Source organism: Sabethes cyaneus, chromosome 1, assembly GCF_943734655.1.
Source record: "Sabethes cyaneus chromosome 1, idSabCyanKW18_F2, whole genome shotgun sequence".
NCBI lineage: Eukaryota > Metazoa > Arthropoda > Insecta > Diptera > Culicidae > Sabethes > Sabethes cyaneus.
Genome location: NC_071353.1, coordinates 144,676,089 through 144,693,600, shown reverse-complemented (window position 1 = coordinate 144,693,600; position 17,512 = coordinate 144,676,089). Strand labels below are relative to the sequence as shown.

Here is a 17,512-nt window from a genome sequence, read left to right as displayed (position 1 = left end):
TAGCAGCAATCTCATAATCGTTAAAGCATCAAATTAACATGTAATAAATTTCCCAGTTGGCGGCCAACCGAACCGAACGGTTTTGTTTACCACAAACACGGTCCGGAACCGTGAAATCATTCATGTCGTACAAGCATTAAATATGGGGCTCTGCCACGCCACACGCGTGGACTTTATCTCCCCTTCCTCACCGACCCTTTTGCTGTTGATCAACGTTTTCAGAGAAGCCCTCTTTGCTAATGAATTTAATGTCGTCTGCGCTTCTCTCACGAACGGCTTTCCACGTGTTTGTCCTCAACCCAAAACACACGTGGTCGCTGTCTAGGTTCGTCGAATCGACTGTAAATTTTAATTAGCCAAACCATCATCTACGGAGAGACTCCTAGAAACCGCCGAGCGGTCTCAGCGCAGCAGCGCGTTCGGTATCAAAAAGCGGAAGCATTTGCGCAAGTCACGTTCCTGGCGGTTACGATTCAACTCACGTCGGTCAGGATGCCACGCGACTTTCGACGCGGCCGGATCGGTGTCGGAAAGTATGTGATCTTTACCGCAGCACAGCACACACCAAAATCACACACACTCGCAACCCCCGCCACCGTATACGTGAGGATACGCGATCGGGTTAGTTTCGCATTGATCGTTCCTCTAACGAAAAATCCCAAAAGAGCTTGCTAATGAATATGATCGTCTCACGATTTCGATATTAAACCGCTGGGCTGCGCTGTGCTGAGCTGCACTGCACTGCTCGCAGCGCGTTTATTATTATTATTTTTATTTTGTGATGCATTCGAAAAATGTGGTGCAATTTCGGGGATCCCGTCAGTCGGCCGATGGCCGACGGCCGACGGGAGGGATCAACGCAATTGACGCTCGCCGTGCCGTGGCAGGTTTTGAACTTAATTTTATTATTCCATCAGCAATTTCTTTCCACTTGCTCGGTCAGGTGCACGGCAAATCCGTTAGGGACGATCCTCGAGATGATGATCTTTTCGCGTGTCTCGTGTGATCGTGTGAAGCGAAAAGGGACTTCTCGATTCGATACGATTTGGGATGGAAGCGGGTGATCCGTTTTGTTGAAAAAAAGTTCGGGCGGTTTCTAATTGAAAACTTTGATGAGCTAACAGAAATGGACGTGCAGTTTGGTATACACAAATTGGTAATTTGTGTAGGATTACGTTTCATTGATCTGCTATGGTAAGCCTTGCTGTAAACATTTTGAAGTTTGAATCATCCATCCACCGACCGGACGATTATTGGTTAGAAACTAATTATGCAAATTATACTAAAATTCTTCACATCCGGCGTAGAATGGGATGAATTGTTTTTCTCTGAATGAGTATAGTATTATCCACCTTTAAATAATTCTGTCTGATTGTCACTCATAAAAAAGTTGATGAAATTCATTTCATCCACCATCATTCGGTATCAAAAATTGATGAAAAATGTTAAGACCGGTGGGAGAAATCAAAAACGATGTTAATAAAAGTTTATTTTCAAAATTCTAGGGGATTCAAGCAAATTTTAAACTTCTTTAGAATTTTAATTTACAGAATCAGACAAGTTGTACAATGAATATCCATTAGGTCCGATATGTCACTGCCATGGAAACGGCTCTCGGGGTGGATCCATCGATAACGTCTAAGCGCGGGATGGGACTCCGATTTTCCAATCCTGGTGTGTGTGTGTGTGTGTGTGTGTGTGTGTGTGTGTGTGTGTGTGTGTGTGTGTGTGTGTGTGTGTGTGTCATTTCTCATTTCTTACTTTGCGTTTCTCATATCTCATTTTTTCATCTCTCATTTCTCGTTTTTCATTTCTCATTTTTGATTTGTAATTTCTCATTTCTCATCTCTCATCTGTCATTTCTTATCTCTCATTCCTCATTTTTCATTTCTGATTAGTCATTTGACATTTCTCATTTCTGATTTCTCGTTGCTCATCTTTCATTTTGCATTTCTGATTTCGAATCTGTCATTTCTTATCTCTCATTTTTGATTTCTCGTTTGTCATTTCTGATTTCTCATTCCCTATTTCTCATTTCACGTTTCTCATTTCTCATTTCTGATTTCTTATTTCTCATCTCTCGCTTCTCATTCCTCATTTCTGATTTTTCATTTCTGATTTGACATTTCACATTTCTCATTTCTGATTGCTCGTTTCTCATTTAGCATTTGTCATCTCTGATTTCTCATTTGTCATCATTGATTTCTCATGTCTCATTTCTGATGTCATTTCTCAGCTCTCATTTCTTATTTTTCAGTTCTGATTTGTCATTTTTCATTTCTGATTTCTAATTCCTGAATTACTACTAAGTGTAGTTCGCTTCCGAATACCGTGTATTATTTTTAACAGTTTTGTTTGTGACCGAGTGACTGTTAATTACTGACTTGTGTTTTGTCGTTTTATGAACTGATTTGCTCTTTTGGCGATATCGAGTTTAGTGTCGTAAACGCGAATTTGCTGTAAAATAATAATTCTGCCAAGCGGCTGGAGCAGTGAAGTAGTGTTGTTATTGTTTGTGAATCATTCATTCGCTCTCGTTAATTTGTCGGCTTCCAACGGAAGTATATCGTTAGGCGCATTTAACTAGCATTGCATTGCAACGTTCGTACCTGTGGCAAATATCATGGCTTGTCGCAGATGTAAGAAAACGGTCACTGCTTCTGACCGCATAGTTTGCCAAGGATTCTGTGGTGCCACTTTCCATGTCATCTGTGCCAAAGTTGATGATCCTGTGCGAGAGGCGCTGGGCATTGGTGGCAACAATGTATTTTGGATGTGTGATCCGTGCGCAGAACTATTCTCGAGTTGTCACTTCCGCGCACTGCTAACGGATTTCAATGGAAAATGTTCATCGTTTATGCCGAAAGCGATACAATCGATGAAAGAAGACATCGATAAATTGCATACAGCTTTAACTACTTTAACTGCGAAAGTTGATGCTAAATCGAATACTAGCACGCCATATGCTACTCCTATACCGTGGCCTAACGTTACTCGTTCGAATGGTCCGCAGAGTACGCCGAAACGACGCCGGGGAAACAGTGGCAATCCTGTTAGTCCACCTTCTACGCTGAACGCCAACACCTACGGGACCAAAGCGGTTCATAAATTCAAATCCGTTAATCTCGACCGAAAACAAAGTGAGGACATGACATGGATATATTTGTCTTCGTTTCATCCTTCTACCACTGTAAAGGAAATCGCTAGACTCGTCACTGAATGTCTTGTGCTCAATGCTGAGGAACACCCTAAGGTTGTGAAGCTGATCCCTATGGGCAAGGACCCTGCAACGCTTAACTTCGTGTCTTTCAAAATCGGGGTCAAGCAGCAGTTTAAGGACAAGGCGTTACGTTGCGAAACATGGCCGGAAAATATACGTTTTCGACTGTTTGAGGATTATCGGACAAAAAACGCTACAAGGATTGTAAGAATTTCGTCGAAGGAAGTTTCACCAGAAATGCCGCAAGTGGACACGGTTCCTGTTCAACCGATAGAGGTGGACACATAGGCCAACCATTTTCATCATCGCCAACACCGGGGTGCACGCAGCAAAGCATGATGGAAGCCCCTTTTGACCCCGATACAGTTAAGTCGTCAGGCATTCTTCATGATTCTGCAAGCATCGTTGAAACAGTATCCTGCCAACAGAGTCATCCCGGTGCTGTATTCGGTGGTTTGGAAGGGGTCTTCCAGCCTGCTATCTCAGGCAAGTACTCGTGCATTCCCACCTTTTCCCGCCCTGATATTTTTCAAAATTTCAGTAAAAACACTTCGAACACCTCAATACTTCAATGTGATATCTCTTCGCGTGTCGACTCTTTGCGCTCCAGCATAATCGCCACTAACGGTCCAACCGCTGTGCTGAATACTATTGCAACGGCAACTGACCAGCCAAAAACCTCCAGTGAGTCCATCTGCATCTTCTACCAGAACGTCCGTGGATTGAAGTCCAAGATCTCCGAAGTGTTCCTGAGTACCTCAGAGTTCTCGTACGACGCGTACGTTTTTACTGAGACGTGGCTTGACGATCGCATCGCCTCTCGCCAATTGTTCAGCAATGATTATAATGTCTTCCGGGTTGATCGTGGTGCGCATAATAGTTTACGGAAAAGAGGTGGAGGAGTTTTAGTAGCCGTTGCAAAAAACATAAATGCGGCCCCTGTTCATCTATCCTGCGGACAAGCCGTTGAAAATTTATGGATCAAAATCGCTTTTCATGACAAGGTCATTTTCCTTGGTGTTGTTTATATTCCGCCGAACAATAGCAAGGATTGCGACCACATTCAATTGCATTTGGACACTGTTGTTGAAATCGTGAACCGTTCTGACTGTAATGAGATAATCCTCTTTGGTGACTTCAACCAACCTCGCGTGGAATGGAGTGCAACTACAGGTGGTTACCTATTCGCTGATCCACTTTTATCGTACTTTACACCAGCTTGTCGCACATTACTCGATGGTTTGTCGTTTTGCCGTTTGAGACAACGTAATGCAGTTCGCAACTCCAGGGACCGAATTCTTGACTTGATTTACACTTCTGACTCTATCACTAGTAGTAGTACTGCCGAAGAAGCTCCCGAACCTGTTGTGCGACTGGATCCTGATCATCCTGCTCTTTTGTTAACCATCAAGGGTCTGCCCGCTGTTGCTCATACCAATGACGTTGATGCATCCGAATACAACTTCCGTAAAACTAATTTTGACGCCCTCAATGGATTGCTCTGCCAAATGGATTGGTCTGATGTATACGCCACTGTGAATGTTGATGACGCAGTCACTGCTTTCAATAATAAATTGCGTCGCTGTTTCTCTGAGGTGGTACCCCCATTTAGACCTCCGAAAAATCCACCATGGTCTAATGCGCGGTTAAGGTATCTGAAACGACAACGTTCTAAAATGCTAAAGAAATATTGTCTGCATAAAAACCAGTTCTCCAAATGCCAATTTGAGGAAGCGAGTCGAGTATACCGCTGCTACAATCGACTGCTGTATAGACGACATCTCAATCTGACAGAAAGTAGCTTACGCAGGCACCCGAAACGGTTCTGGACGTTTGTAAACTCTAAGCGGAAGGATTATGGTCTACCTACGTGTATGAAGTTAGGTGATCTAACCGCTTCCACTGTCGATGGAAAGTGCGAACTTTTTGCTTCACATTTCGGGAATGTATTCAACTCTACCGCAGCCCTCCATGATCCAGATATAAGCAATGCTGTTCACTATGCTCCCCCCGACGTTGTTGACGTGGATGTTTTCAGTATTCATTCCGAGATGGTAGTTGCGGCTCTCGCGAAGTTGAAGTCGTCATATATTGCTGGGCCGGACGGCATCCCATCGTGTGTGCTGAAAAAGTGTTCCGGTGCTCTAGTAGAACCTCTGCAAGCGATTTTCAATCTCTCACTGCAACGTCGAACATTTCCTACAATCTGGAAAAGCTCGTGTATGACGCCGGTATACAAAAAAGGAGACAAAACGGATATTGCCAACTATCGTGGGATAACTTCGCTGTCTGCCGGGTCGAAATGCTTAGAGACCATACTGAACAAAGTGATTTTTGAAGCAAGCAAAAACTACATTACATCATCTCAGCACGGATTCTTTCGCAAGCGATCTGTGGAGTCGAACCTCTGTGAGTTTACTTCCTTCTGTATCAGCAAGATGGATGCTGGTGTACAAATTGATGCAATATACACGGATATCAAGGCTGCTTTCGACACAGTGAACCACGAAATACTTTACGCCAAACTTCGACGTCTCGGCTTCTCAGATAGACTCTGTGATTGGCTGAAATCTTACTTAGCAAACCGACAGCTATATGTAAAGATAGGATCGGCTGAATCAACAATATTCAGTCCGCAGTGCGGGGTTCCTCAAGGAAGTAACTTAGGACCACTTCTATTCGCTCTTTTCTTCAATGATGTCTCTTCGATTATACCGAACAGTTGTGTGTTGATCTACGCGGATGATTTGAAAATTTATCTCGTCGTCCGCAAGCTAGATGATTGTTTCCGTCTACAGGATATGCTTGACAGCTTTACCAGGTGGTGCCGGCTGAATCATCTCGTGATTAGTATAGCAAAATGCTATGTGATTTCCTATCGGCGTCTGAAGAATCCCATTCTGTTCAACTACTCCATCGACGGAACTGTTTTGAATCGTGTCGATCAAATTAAGGATTTAGGCGTTCTGTTAGATTACCAACTGTCCTTCAAAGCGCACTACTCTGCTACTGTGGACAAGGCTAATCGCCAACTTGGTTTTGTTTCGAAAGTTGCTGCTGATTTCACTGATCCACTGTGTCTACGCGCATTGTACTGTTCTTTAGTTAGATCTATACTCGAATTCGGGTCAATTGTATGGTCGCCATATGAAGAGTTATGGATTTCCCGAATCGAATCTGTGCAGCGTAGGTTTGTTCGATACGCGCTACGTAACCTTCCATGGACGAATCCGCAAGACCTGCCTCCTTATAAAGACCGGTGTGCATTGATTGGCATCGAAACATTGGAAGAACGACGAAATGCCAACCAAGCTGTTTTTGGTGCAAAAATTTTACAAGGTGAAATTGATAGTCCCGCCCTGCTTGGTCAAATTCACATCTACGCACCACAGCGCATTCTAAGGCCCAGACAGTGGCTACGACAACCTCCTAGAAATACTGTATATGGCAATAATGACCCAATGTTGAGTGTGAGCGGACGATTCCAAGAGGCTTATCATTTATTCGATTTTAACGTGTCTACAAAGACCTTCCGTCAGCGAATTTACAAAAGCATGTGATATATTACGTTACTTTAGATCATTAAGACCATATGATGTCAGATGATTTTTTATAGAATAAACAAGAATAAACAAGAATAAACAAGATTTTGTTCTCTAGACAGTCTTACCTAGCTGCTAGAATTATTATTTCTCATTTCTCATCTCTCATTTCTCATTCTTCATCTATCGTAACTCATTTCTCACATCTGATTTCTCATCTCTCATTTTTCCTTTCTTATCTCTCGTATCCTCATTTCTGATTTCTCATTTCTGATTTCTCATTTTTCATCTCTCGTTCTCATCTCTGGTTTCTCATTTCTCATTTAAGATTTCTTTTTTCTCATCTCTCGTTTCTCATTCGTCATTTCTCATTTTGCATTTCTGATTTGACATTTCACATTTCACATTTCTGATTTCGCGTTGCTCATATCGGATTTCTAATTTCTCATTTCTGATTTCTCATTTCTCATCTCTCATTTTTCATTTCTTATCTCTCGTTTCTCATTTCTGATTTGTCATTTCTGATTTCTCATTTCTCATCTCTCATTTTGCATTTCTGATTTCTCATTTCTCATTCTTCATTTCTCATTCTTCATTTCTCATTCTTCATTTCTGATTTGTCATTTCTCATTTCGCATCTGTCATTTCTTATCTCTCATTTTTGATTTCTCGTTTGTCATTTCTGATTTCTCATCTCTCGTTTCTCATTCCTCATTTCTGATTTTTCATTTCTGATTTGACATCTCATTTCTGATTGCTCGTTTCTCATTTCTGATTTGCCATCTCTGATTTCTCATTTGTCTTCTTTGATTTCTCATTTCTCATTTCTGATATGTCATTTCTGATTTGTCATTTCTCATTTTTCATTTCTGATTTGTCATTTCTCATTTCTGATTTCTAACTCCTGAATTGTTATTTCTCATTTCTCATCTCTCATCTCTCATTTCTCATTTCTCATTTCTCATTCTTCGTCTGTCGTAACTCATTTCTCACTTCTGATTTCTCATCTTTCATTTTTCATCGCTCGTTTCTCATTTCTGATTTGTCTTTTCTGGTTTCTCATTTTTCATCTCTCGTTCTCATCTCTGTTTTCTCATTTCTCATTTCAGATTTCTTTTTTCTCATCTCTCGTTTCTCATTCGTCGTTTCTCATTTTTCATTTCTGATTTTACATTTCACCTTTCACATTTTGGTTTCTCGTTTCTCATATCGGATTTCTAATTTCTCATTTCTGATTTCTCATCTCATTTTGCATTTCTGATTTCTCATTTCTCATTCTTCATTTCTCATTCTTCATTTCTGATTTGTCATTTCTCATTTCACATCTGTCATTTCTTATCTCTCATTTTTGATTTCTCGTTTGTCATTTCTGATTTCTCATTTCCCATTTCTCATCTCACGTTTCTCATTTCTCATTTCTGATTTCTTATTTCTCATCTCTCGTTTCTCATTCCTCATTTCTGATTTGACAACTCATTTCTGATTGCTCGTTTCTCATTTCTGATTTGTCATCATTGATTTCTCATTTCTCATTTCTGATGTCATTTCTGATTTGTCATTTCTCATCTCTCTTTTCTCATTTTTCATTTCCGATTTGTCATTTCTCATTTCTGATTTCTAATTCTTGAATTGTTATTTCTCATTTCTCATCTCTCATTTCTCATTTCTCATTTTTCATTTCTCATCTCTCGTTTCTCATTTCTGATCTCATTTTTCATCTCTCGTTCTCATTTCTGGCTTCTCATTTCTCATTTCGGATTTCTTATTTCTCATCTCTCGTTTCTCATTCCTCATTTCTCATTTTTCATTTCTAATTGCTCGTTTCTCATTTCTGATTTGTCATCTCTAATTTCTCATTTGTCAACTTTGATTTCTCATTTCTCATTTCTCATCTCTCGTTCTCATTTCTGATTGCATGTTTCTCATTTCTGATTTGTCATCTCTAATTTCTCATTTGTCAACTTTGATTTCTCATTTCTCATTTCTGATTTGACATTTCTCATTTTTCATTTCTGATTTCTAATTCCTGATTTGTCATTTCTCATTTCTCATTCTTCATTCCTCATCTCTCGTAACTCATTTCTCATTTCTCACATAAGGTTTCTCATCTCTCATTTGTCATTTCCCATTCCTAATTTCTCATCTTTCGTTTCTCATTTCTGCTTTCTCATTTCTCATCTCTCGTTCTCATTTCTGATTTCTCATTTCTCATTTCTGATTTTTCATTTCTCATTTCTGATTTCTAATTTCTGATTTGTTAATTCTTATTTCTCATCTCTCATTTCTCATTCTTCATTCCTCTTTTCTCATATCTCGTAACTCATTTCTGATTTCTCACATCTGATTTCTCATCTCACATTTTTTCATTTCTCATTCTTCATTTCTCATCTCTCGTTTCTTATTTCTGATTTATCATTTCTGATTTGTCATTTCTCATCTCTCGTTCTCATTACTGATTTCTCATTTCTCATCTCTGGTTCCGCATTTCTGATTTCTCATGTCTGATTTATCATCTCTCATTTCTCATTTCTCATTCTTCATTTCTCGTTCTTCATTTCTCATTTCTCATTTTTCATTTCTAATTTCTCGTTTTACAAATCTCATCTCTCATTTCTCTTTCCTCATTTTTCATCTCTCGTATCTCATTTCTGATTTGCCATTTCTCACTCTTTATTGAAAAAAAATTGTTTCCCATAAACATGAAGCGAGCGTGTCTTGCAAAGTGTATAACATCATATTTTTATAAAAATTTTTATGTTAATTTATGATTTGAGATTTGAACGAAATTTATTTAAGGACGCTTGCTCTTGACTTTCGTTTTCATGATCATCCAACATTCACCTTTCGTTTTTGTTTTATTTTCTTTAATATTTTATTGTTCATCGTTTGTGTTTCTTCCATTTTGTCTTTAATTTTTCGTCTTTCTTTTTGTTCTGTATAATCTGCTGCCGTTGTGCTACCATCTTCTTGTCGTATTTCGTTATCTTTAACGTCTGACTTTCTGGCATCTTACAATCGTCTTTTTGTTGGTGATTACTTGTCATTTTTTAACGTCTTTTACCGTTTTACATTGCTCTTGATGAAGTGGTCCTGTGCTCATTTGTAGTCTTTTTTCCATTTATTGTCGCTGCTTTTCCGTTTTTCAACGTCTACATTACCTTTTCTATATCTATTAATTCTATATCTTTCCGTCGTTTTTATTTTACTGTCATTCCTTGGCATTTTTTGTCGTTTCTTTCGCGTATTCCGGCATCATATTTTCATCGTCTTTTTACTGTATTTCCGCCGTCTATTTGTCTATCTTTCAGTCGTTATTTCGACGTATTTTAGTTACCCAGCTAGCACCAACTCGTATATCAATGTACGAAAACTATCGTAAATATCTCCTAAAAAAACTCGAAATCGTAAATAAAGCTGGATAAAGTGGGATCAAGTTGATTTTCTGTCGTATATAATGATAATGACTGACATACATACGATTTTCAGCACAAAATTGTAGAATAGTACGAAGCGACTCGCACTTAATCGGATATTATCGTATATAAATACTTATATAGTCGTAACGCTTAAAATTATTCCTAATCACGTATATCGCCTTCAAGATAATACGGATATGCCAATTTTGCGCATGAAATACGATTTATTTAGCATGTATATCTGTACGTAATGCTGATTTTTACCTTTTTTATACGTATGAAAATGCTAGCTGGGTATCTTACTGTTGTCTTTTCATCCCATTTCTCACCGAGTTTTCTTCAACTTTTTGTTATCCTTTGTTCATATTCATCATCATTATGTTATCTGTGTGTCGTATTTGTTGTCTTTTTATGACTTTTTTAACGTTTAGCTAGATAGGGTGACTATTTCGAAAGGCGGTCAGATTTTGAACGCTAATAACATAGCGGTTTCCTTTTTCAATATTTTTGCATCAATCGAGGTCGAATTATTGTAAAAATGAAGATTATGAAGCATTGTCAAACTGGAAATCGTCGCGTCGTAGTTGGTTGGAAAAGTCGTCATCAAAGTTTTAACGTGTTTTTAGAAAAAAGTGACAGAATCACCTCGATGATTATCTCTTCTTGACGATGATTGAGTTCCCAATTTGAGAACTGTGTTGAGGAAGTGCGCTACTGTTCGGTTGTAGCATAATTCTACATACATGTATGCGCACGTTGACCATTTCTCCGGAAGAGTAGTGAAGAGAGAATGTATTGTGTTGTGATAAGGATGTGCTATTGACTATCTTTTATTTCTGTAACGTAACAAGACAGCCGTTGCACAGTGGGACCATTCTGGAAAAAGGCGGTCAAAAGTGTTTTCTCGCTTTTCCTGACCGTTTCAAGCTTAGGTGTCTTAGGAGAAGTTTCATGAAAAAGTATTCTGCATCTAATGACGTTTTTATATAATTAGAGATTAAGAGGATAACAAATTTGTAATTTGCTTGGATATCCAAGCGAACTGAAAGCTGGGTGCAATTATATTTTCAAATAAATCCGATAAACTCATATGAAAATTCATAATTGAAATAACCAAAATGATTAAAGCAAAACTCAATATGCCCGACCAGACCCGGCCGAGATTTTTGGCATGCTTATACAAAATTCTATAGCGGTTCAAGCGATGCTAACTTCAGCTGCCAGTAGATAGGCTATTTACGAAAAAAAAATACTTGTAAAAACGGTAAAATTTATGCTTCAAATCAATTTTTAAAGCAAATATGATATTTACACCTTTTAGAAAGTTACATATTTTGATAGTATCAAAAAGTTTGTAGAACATGTCGAACCTGTTAGATGATGTTTTGTGTACAAAAAGTTTAAAAAACTGATTTTAATGGGGTCGCGACAGAAAGTCAATTATATCTCGCAAACCATATAATACTGATACTTAGAACCTTCGGAAGAGTTTAATGAAATTCAAAGTTCTACAACTTTGCCGAACACATGACCATGCTATCTAGTTCCTATAAAAAATTAATTTTTACAAATTTGTTATCCCCTTAATCTCCAATTATATTAAAATGTCATTAGATGCAGAATACTTTTTCATGAAACTTCTCCTAAGACACCTAAAGCTTGAAAACGTCAGGAAAAGTGAGAAAAGATTTTTGATCGCTTTTTTCCAGAATGGTCCCAATGTGGTTTGTTTTGTTCTTGATTTTGTTAAATTTTTTCTAAACACATATTTTCGCCAGGACAGCTATGATGGTTTCTCGTGGCTTAGTTTGAATATCTTTATGTATCAAGGCTCAAAACGGTGTGATTTAAATCTGCAAATCCAATGTATGCCAAGCAAGCGAAATACGTGTCTTTATCAATATTTCTTGGTATAAAAAACCCTTCGTTTGACAGGAACCATTATGTGATTAAACCCCGCATGAAAGTGAAATACAAAATTTATTTTTTCACATATTCGAGATACAGGTTTGATGCGTTCAGCAAAGATGTAGTAAATATCAATACAAACAACTTTGTCAAGGACGATACAGCTGTATCTCTTCATAGAAATTAGCTATGAAGTGGGGACAGCCCCTTAAGAACAGATTTTTCTTTCTATATTATTCTGGTCAATTTTTACGTGTTTATAATGTTCTAGAAAGTTATTTGTCTTACTAAAATCCACGTTTTAGTGGAACATCATTATACGCTATTTTGTAAGTTTTTCGAGATATTGAGCTTTTTTGGTGACAAATAGTACTTTCTTCGTGCTCATAAGAAATAGATAGCTACTATATTCGACAAAGTTACTTATTTTAGTATGTTCTACAACTTTTGTAAAGAGATCGTATTTATGGTACGCATTTAAAACTTTTTTTTAAACACCCTAATGTGTGGAAACATTACCACCTTAATAATGTAAAAAAAGAACGTAATTCATTAGTAAACTTGGCATACTTTGAGCAAAAAAATTGTTTTCTGATTATATCAGTTTTCCAATTATATCACGGAGGGGCTGATATAATCGGAACAACACTGTAGTTGCATTTCACTAGTTCCCAATACATTGCGCTTTTTATTTTCATCATTTTTTTTATTTACATCAGTTTTCTCGGTAAAACAATGTTGTTACATGCCAAACTCATATTATTCCGTCTCAACCGTCTGCCCGTTGCAAAGTTGTAGTGGAAACAACAAAACCGTGTAATCTAATCTACCTTTCTTTTGGAAATGGGGTGCCTGGTTTGGTTGCACTCTAAATTGAAGTTTTGTTAGTGACATTTACTGGCTGTTGAATAATGATTGATTAAGTAGGTAACATGAATCACTTCCTGTCCCTAGACTGTCGTGTGTCGTCTAATTGTTACAAGTAGTGACGAAAACTCTATCAGCAACGAGATTGCATCGCGTCTTATCATTGTTCCAACCAAGATTTTTCCTGTTGTTGCGGAATTAAAATGTCTTTCCCCAAACAATGTTAAATTATCTGCTTACAGTAATATGATAAACTCATTTAATTCATCATTCCATTATATAGACACGGCAACGTTAGACACTCATGGGCTGTAAATATCTGAGCTGGAAATTGACGCTCGCTCAGGCTGATAAACTAATTACCACCTCAAACTAATAAAGCAAAGATCTTGCTTTGTGAAGATGTTCAACTTCCTCATACTACGAAGTTTACAATGCAGGCTAAACTAATCAGTCCCAAGAAGTCGCCACACTTTACCACAGTTCTTCGCTAAACACCCTGCATCCAGGCGGTGCCAAATAGCAGGACACCGAAGAACGCGACGACACCCGGCGGGCAAATTATCAACATTTACTCCGAAGGGTTCCCTACATTAACGCGCTGCTGGCGCGCGCGCGTTCATCATCGTTCTATAATTGAAGAATACATAATTTGATAATAGTTTGGAAATTACCTATCTGTTGGGCGAGCCGAGCGATGCCCAAATTCGGAAATCAATCGTTTCACGAGGGACATGTATCACATACATGCACTTCTAATGAATTATTTATTCATCAGCTCTGGCACGACGGTTGGACCTCGGCATAGAACTAGCTGCTTTGTGTAGGAACTCCGAAGGAGAACCTGCACTCCAAGCAGAGAATCGGACACCGTAGAATTAAATCGAAAGTACCGGCGGCAATTTGCTGAACTCCCTTTGTGTCGAAAAGGAAATATTTGGAGAATCTAATGATTTTCCCAGCGATACTGCCGGAGCGAGCGGGTGTGTGTGTATGCACCCTGGCCAACGGGGTAACATATTATCATTAAATTACAGGTACAATAAACATTTAATTACGGCACGCACACCACAAGCCCGAAATGTTTGCCGGCGTTTCGCCGCGTCCGAGCTGGACTGGAGCAGCGCATCGGTGCAATCCCTGCAGCAATACTGGTATTTGGGAAGTGGAGCGTTTAGTGGCGGTCGTCCACGCGGTACCGGGCTCTGTACTTACTAGTTCCGACGATGTCGCCGCGATGTTCACCAGGATGAAGATACCTGCGGTCATCATTGGGGCTGGGGTGTGCAAATATTTTCTTTACAGCGAAATAAATGAACTTCGCTGGCAGGTATTTAGAACGAATGCACAATGTTTTGCAGTTCGGTCGAATAATAATGACGAAGTTGTTTCTTGGGTACAGTCAGGCTTTGGCTGACTGGTTGGAACTGAAATGGTCCCCAGTTGGGCCCAGGAGGGTCGTGCGAGCCATTTTCAAATTACTCAAGCTTCTTTTTGATGAGTTAAATGGGGTGCTCGATCATTTTTCTTTGGAGCGAAAAGCATTTATGTGAAGCATTATGGTAAAGGCTTTGAGTTTTTGAACAATTGCTAAGAGCTTACAATTTGTATCCAGGTTGAAGTGTTTATAGACTCTTCTTCAGTAGGTATGATCACGGTCTGTACTAGTGAAACTAAGCTGACCGGGTACGAGTATTTCCTATTTTTCTTTACATGGGCTGTCTATTAGAACACATTCATTCTTCACAATTTCCGGAGATAAAATAATATATCATTACGGGTATGAAATGGGGAAAGCAAATGAGGAAGCGTCCAACATAGCTCCAGCCATCCCAAGCCCCTACCTAGCGCCTCCACGTGGCCTTACCCGGTAATGCTCTATTGAGTAGCCAAGCTAGGAGGTGCGATACTGGGTGGTTCCCGGAAGCCTGATCTCAAAGCTGCGAGTTTGAGTGATAGCTGAGCCACACGACCTTGTTAGCAGGTAAGCTTAAAATAAGTAATTTTAATTATTTGTTTCGTTATTCGAGCTACATGAAGCACCTCCTACTGTACAGTGAAAACTCTGGTCGAAAAAAGATTAAATAATGCTCATAGATACTAGAAGAAAAAAATTAAATTAATAATGAAAGCACTTATGGAAACTCAAATGATGCAACTCTAATCCATTCGAAGGATTGCTGGTGAGATTGTTCTATTTTTGCCCATATATCTTCCTATATTGTATCTATACCTATAAAATTGAATTTCTGTCTGTCTGTCTGTCGGGATGTTCCTTATAGAATCGAAAACTACTGAACCAATCGGCGGGAAAATTAGCATGTAGAGGTTTTTGGGAAGGTTCTTTTGATGGTTAGAGACCCCTCCCCCCTAAGAGGGGGGGTTCCCATACAAATGAAACACAAATTTACTCCTAACTTCAGAACTAATCAAGCAAATGGAACCAAATTTGGCATGTGGGAGGTTTCGGAGGCAGGATTTTTTATGATGGTTTGAGACCCCTCGCCCCTGTGGTAGGGGGATAAGGACTCTCATACAAATAAAACAGAAATTTTTAAGTAACTCAAAAACTAATCGAACTCGAGAAATTTTAGAGTCTTTCATAAAACATTAGTCAATAACAAGACCACCAGAAACTATCAATAGTAACATTAGATGATTCAGGACGAGACGGACACAGGCCGCGAGTATTGCCGCCGGCCACTGTGGGAGGGGGGGGGGTGATTTTGACGCGCCCTTCTAGCTCGAAAATGGACCACGGTCACTTCAACATCACATATACATTGCAGCAATAATTTTCAAACACACTACAAACTAAAAATGGTCCATTCTCGAGCCTTGATAAAGAATATGAATTATTCGAAACGTTGGAGAAAGAGAAAAACACCGTTTTTCTGCTTTTTAAGACTGCAAAGCCAAAAGAAACTCCGTTGCATAAATTGAAAATAAAATAATAAATCAAAAATGACGTAAAACGAAAAAACATAGAACTGGAAATTAGAATTAAAAAGAAAATAAATGCGAAAGAAACTGGAAAAAGCATGAAAAAGAAAATTCTAAATGAAATGGAGAAGGAAAAGAAAAAACAAACGGAAAAATGAACAAAAAGAAGAAATATTGTTGAACTATGAAAACAGAAATGAACAATAAAATTAAGAATAAACTGAAAAAGAAACGAAAACTGTAGAAAATAAATGAAACATAACAATAAATGCTCAGTAAAAACACTTAAAAGATTAAAACGAAAATGAGAAAGAGTAGTAGTAGTAGTAGTAGTAGTAGTAGTAGTAGTAGTAGTAGTAGTAGTAGTAGTAGTAGTAGTAGTAGTAGTAGTAGTAGTAGTAGTAGTAGTAGTAGTAGTAGTAGTAGTAGTAGTAGTAGTAGTAGTAGTAGTAGTAGTAGTAGTAGTAGTAGTAGTAGTAGTAGTAGTAGTAGTAGTAGTAGTAGTAGTAGTAGTAGTAGTAGTAGTAGTAGTAGTAGTAGTAGTAGTAGTAGTAGTAGTAGTAGTAGTAGTAGTAGTAGTAGTAGTAGTAGTAGTAGTAGTAGTAGTAGTAGTAGTAGTAGTAGTAGTAGTAGTAGTAGTAGTAGTAGTAGTAGTAGTAGTAGTAGTAGTAGTAGTAGTAGTAGTAGTAGTAGTAGTAGTAGTAGTAGTAGTAGTAGTAGTAGTAGTAGTAGTAGTAGTAGTAGTAGTAGTAGTAGTAGTAGTAGTAGTAGTAGTAGTAGTAGTAGTAGTAGTAGTAGTAGTAGTAGTAGTAGTAGTAGTAGTAGTAGTAGTAGTAGTAGTAGTAGTAGTAGTAGTAGTAGTAGTAGTAGTAGTAGTAGTAGTAGTAGTAGTAGTAGTAGTAGTAGTAGTAGTAGTAGTAGTAGTAGTAGTAGTAGTAGTAGTAGTAGTAGTAGTAGTAGTAGTAGTAGTAGTAGTAGTAGTAGTAGTAGTAGTAGTAGTAGTAGTAGTAGTAGTAGTAATGTGTGTGTATTATTCCTGCATATAAACCTTCACAAACTAAAACTGTTGTAAAAAGATTTCAATACACAAACGTCACAGTGATGTCAGTTCGAAATAGTGATAGACAGCACACCATCCGCAGAGTGACCCGAGTAAAACGAACCGCAAAACCCCGCTTCCTGGACCAGATTTTAAGTACAAACAAAACGAAAAATAAGTTTAAATTTCAAATTCCATAAAATACAGTAAGTAAAATTCTCAACCAGCACAGTAACAGAAAGTTACCCAAGCTCATTGAAAATAGTACAGAGTAGACGCCATGTTATAGGTTACACAATAGGAATACTACAAAGATATGACAAAAAACGATTAAGTTTTTGTAAGTCCCACCATAAGTTACAGCTAGAAAAACCACTTAAATCATTGTACAATTCCAGAATCCTTAGAAAAAGGTGAAATAAATCACCGAAACGTCGGATAAGTAAAGGTAAAACAATCGTTTGCTACATCCACTTGACGGAAAAGCCGAAAAACCGTCAAAGAATAATAATTTACAGTCGATAAACGCTCCCTCTACGTATAACATTAAGGTTTAAAAAAAATAATCGAAAAAAAT

The 17,512-nt window shown here is 38.3% G+C and overlaps 1 protein-coding gene across 1 annotated transcript; it reads left to right on the top strand.

Annotated features, from left to right (window-relative positions):
• The first annotated feature begins 2,623 nt into the window (after nucleotides 1–2,623).
• LOC128746337 (uncharacterized) lies at nucleotides 2,624–3,508 on the top strand. Its single transcript, XM_053843388.1, has one exon. It carries the CDS (start codon nucleotides 2,624–2,626, stop codon nucleotides 3,506–3,508), a length of 885 nt encoding a protein of 294 aa, XP_053699363.1.
• The last annotated feature ends 14,004 nt before the right edge of the window (nucleotides 3,509–17,512 follow it).

Coding starts and splice junctions, on each gene's coding strand:
- LOC128746337 (XM_053843388.1), top strand. CDS start 2,624: ATGGCTTGTCGCAGATGTAAGAAAACGGTCACTGCTTCTGACCGCATA.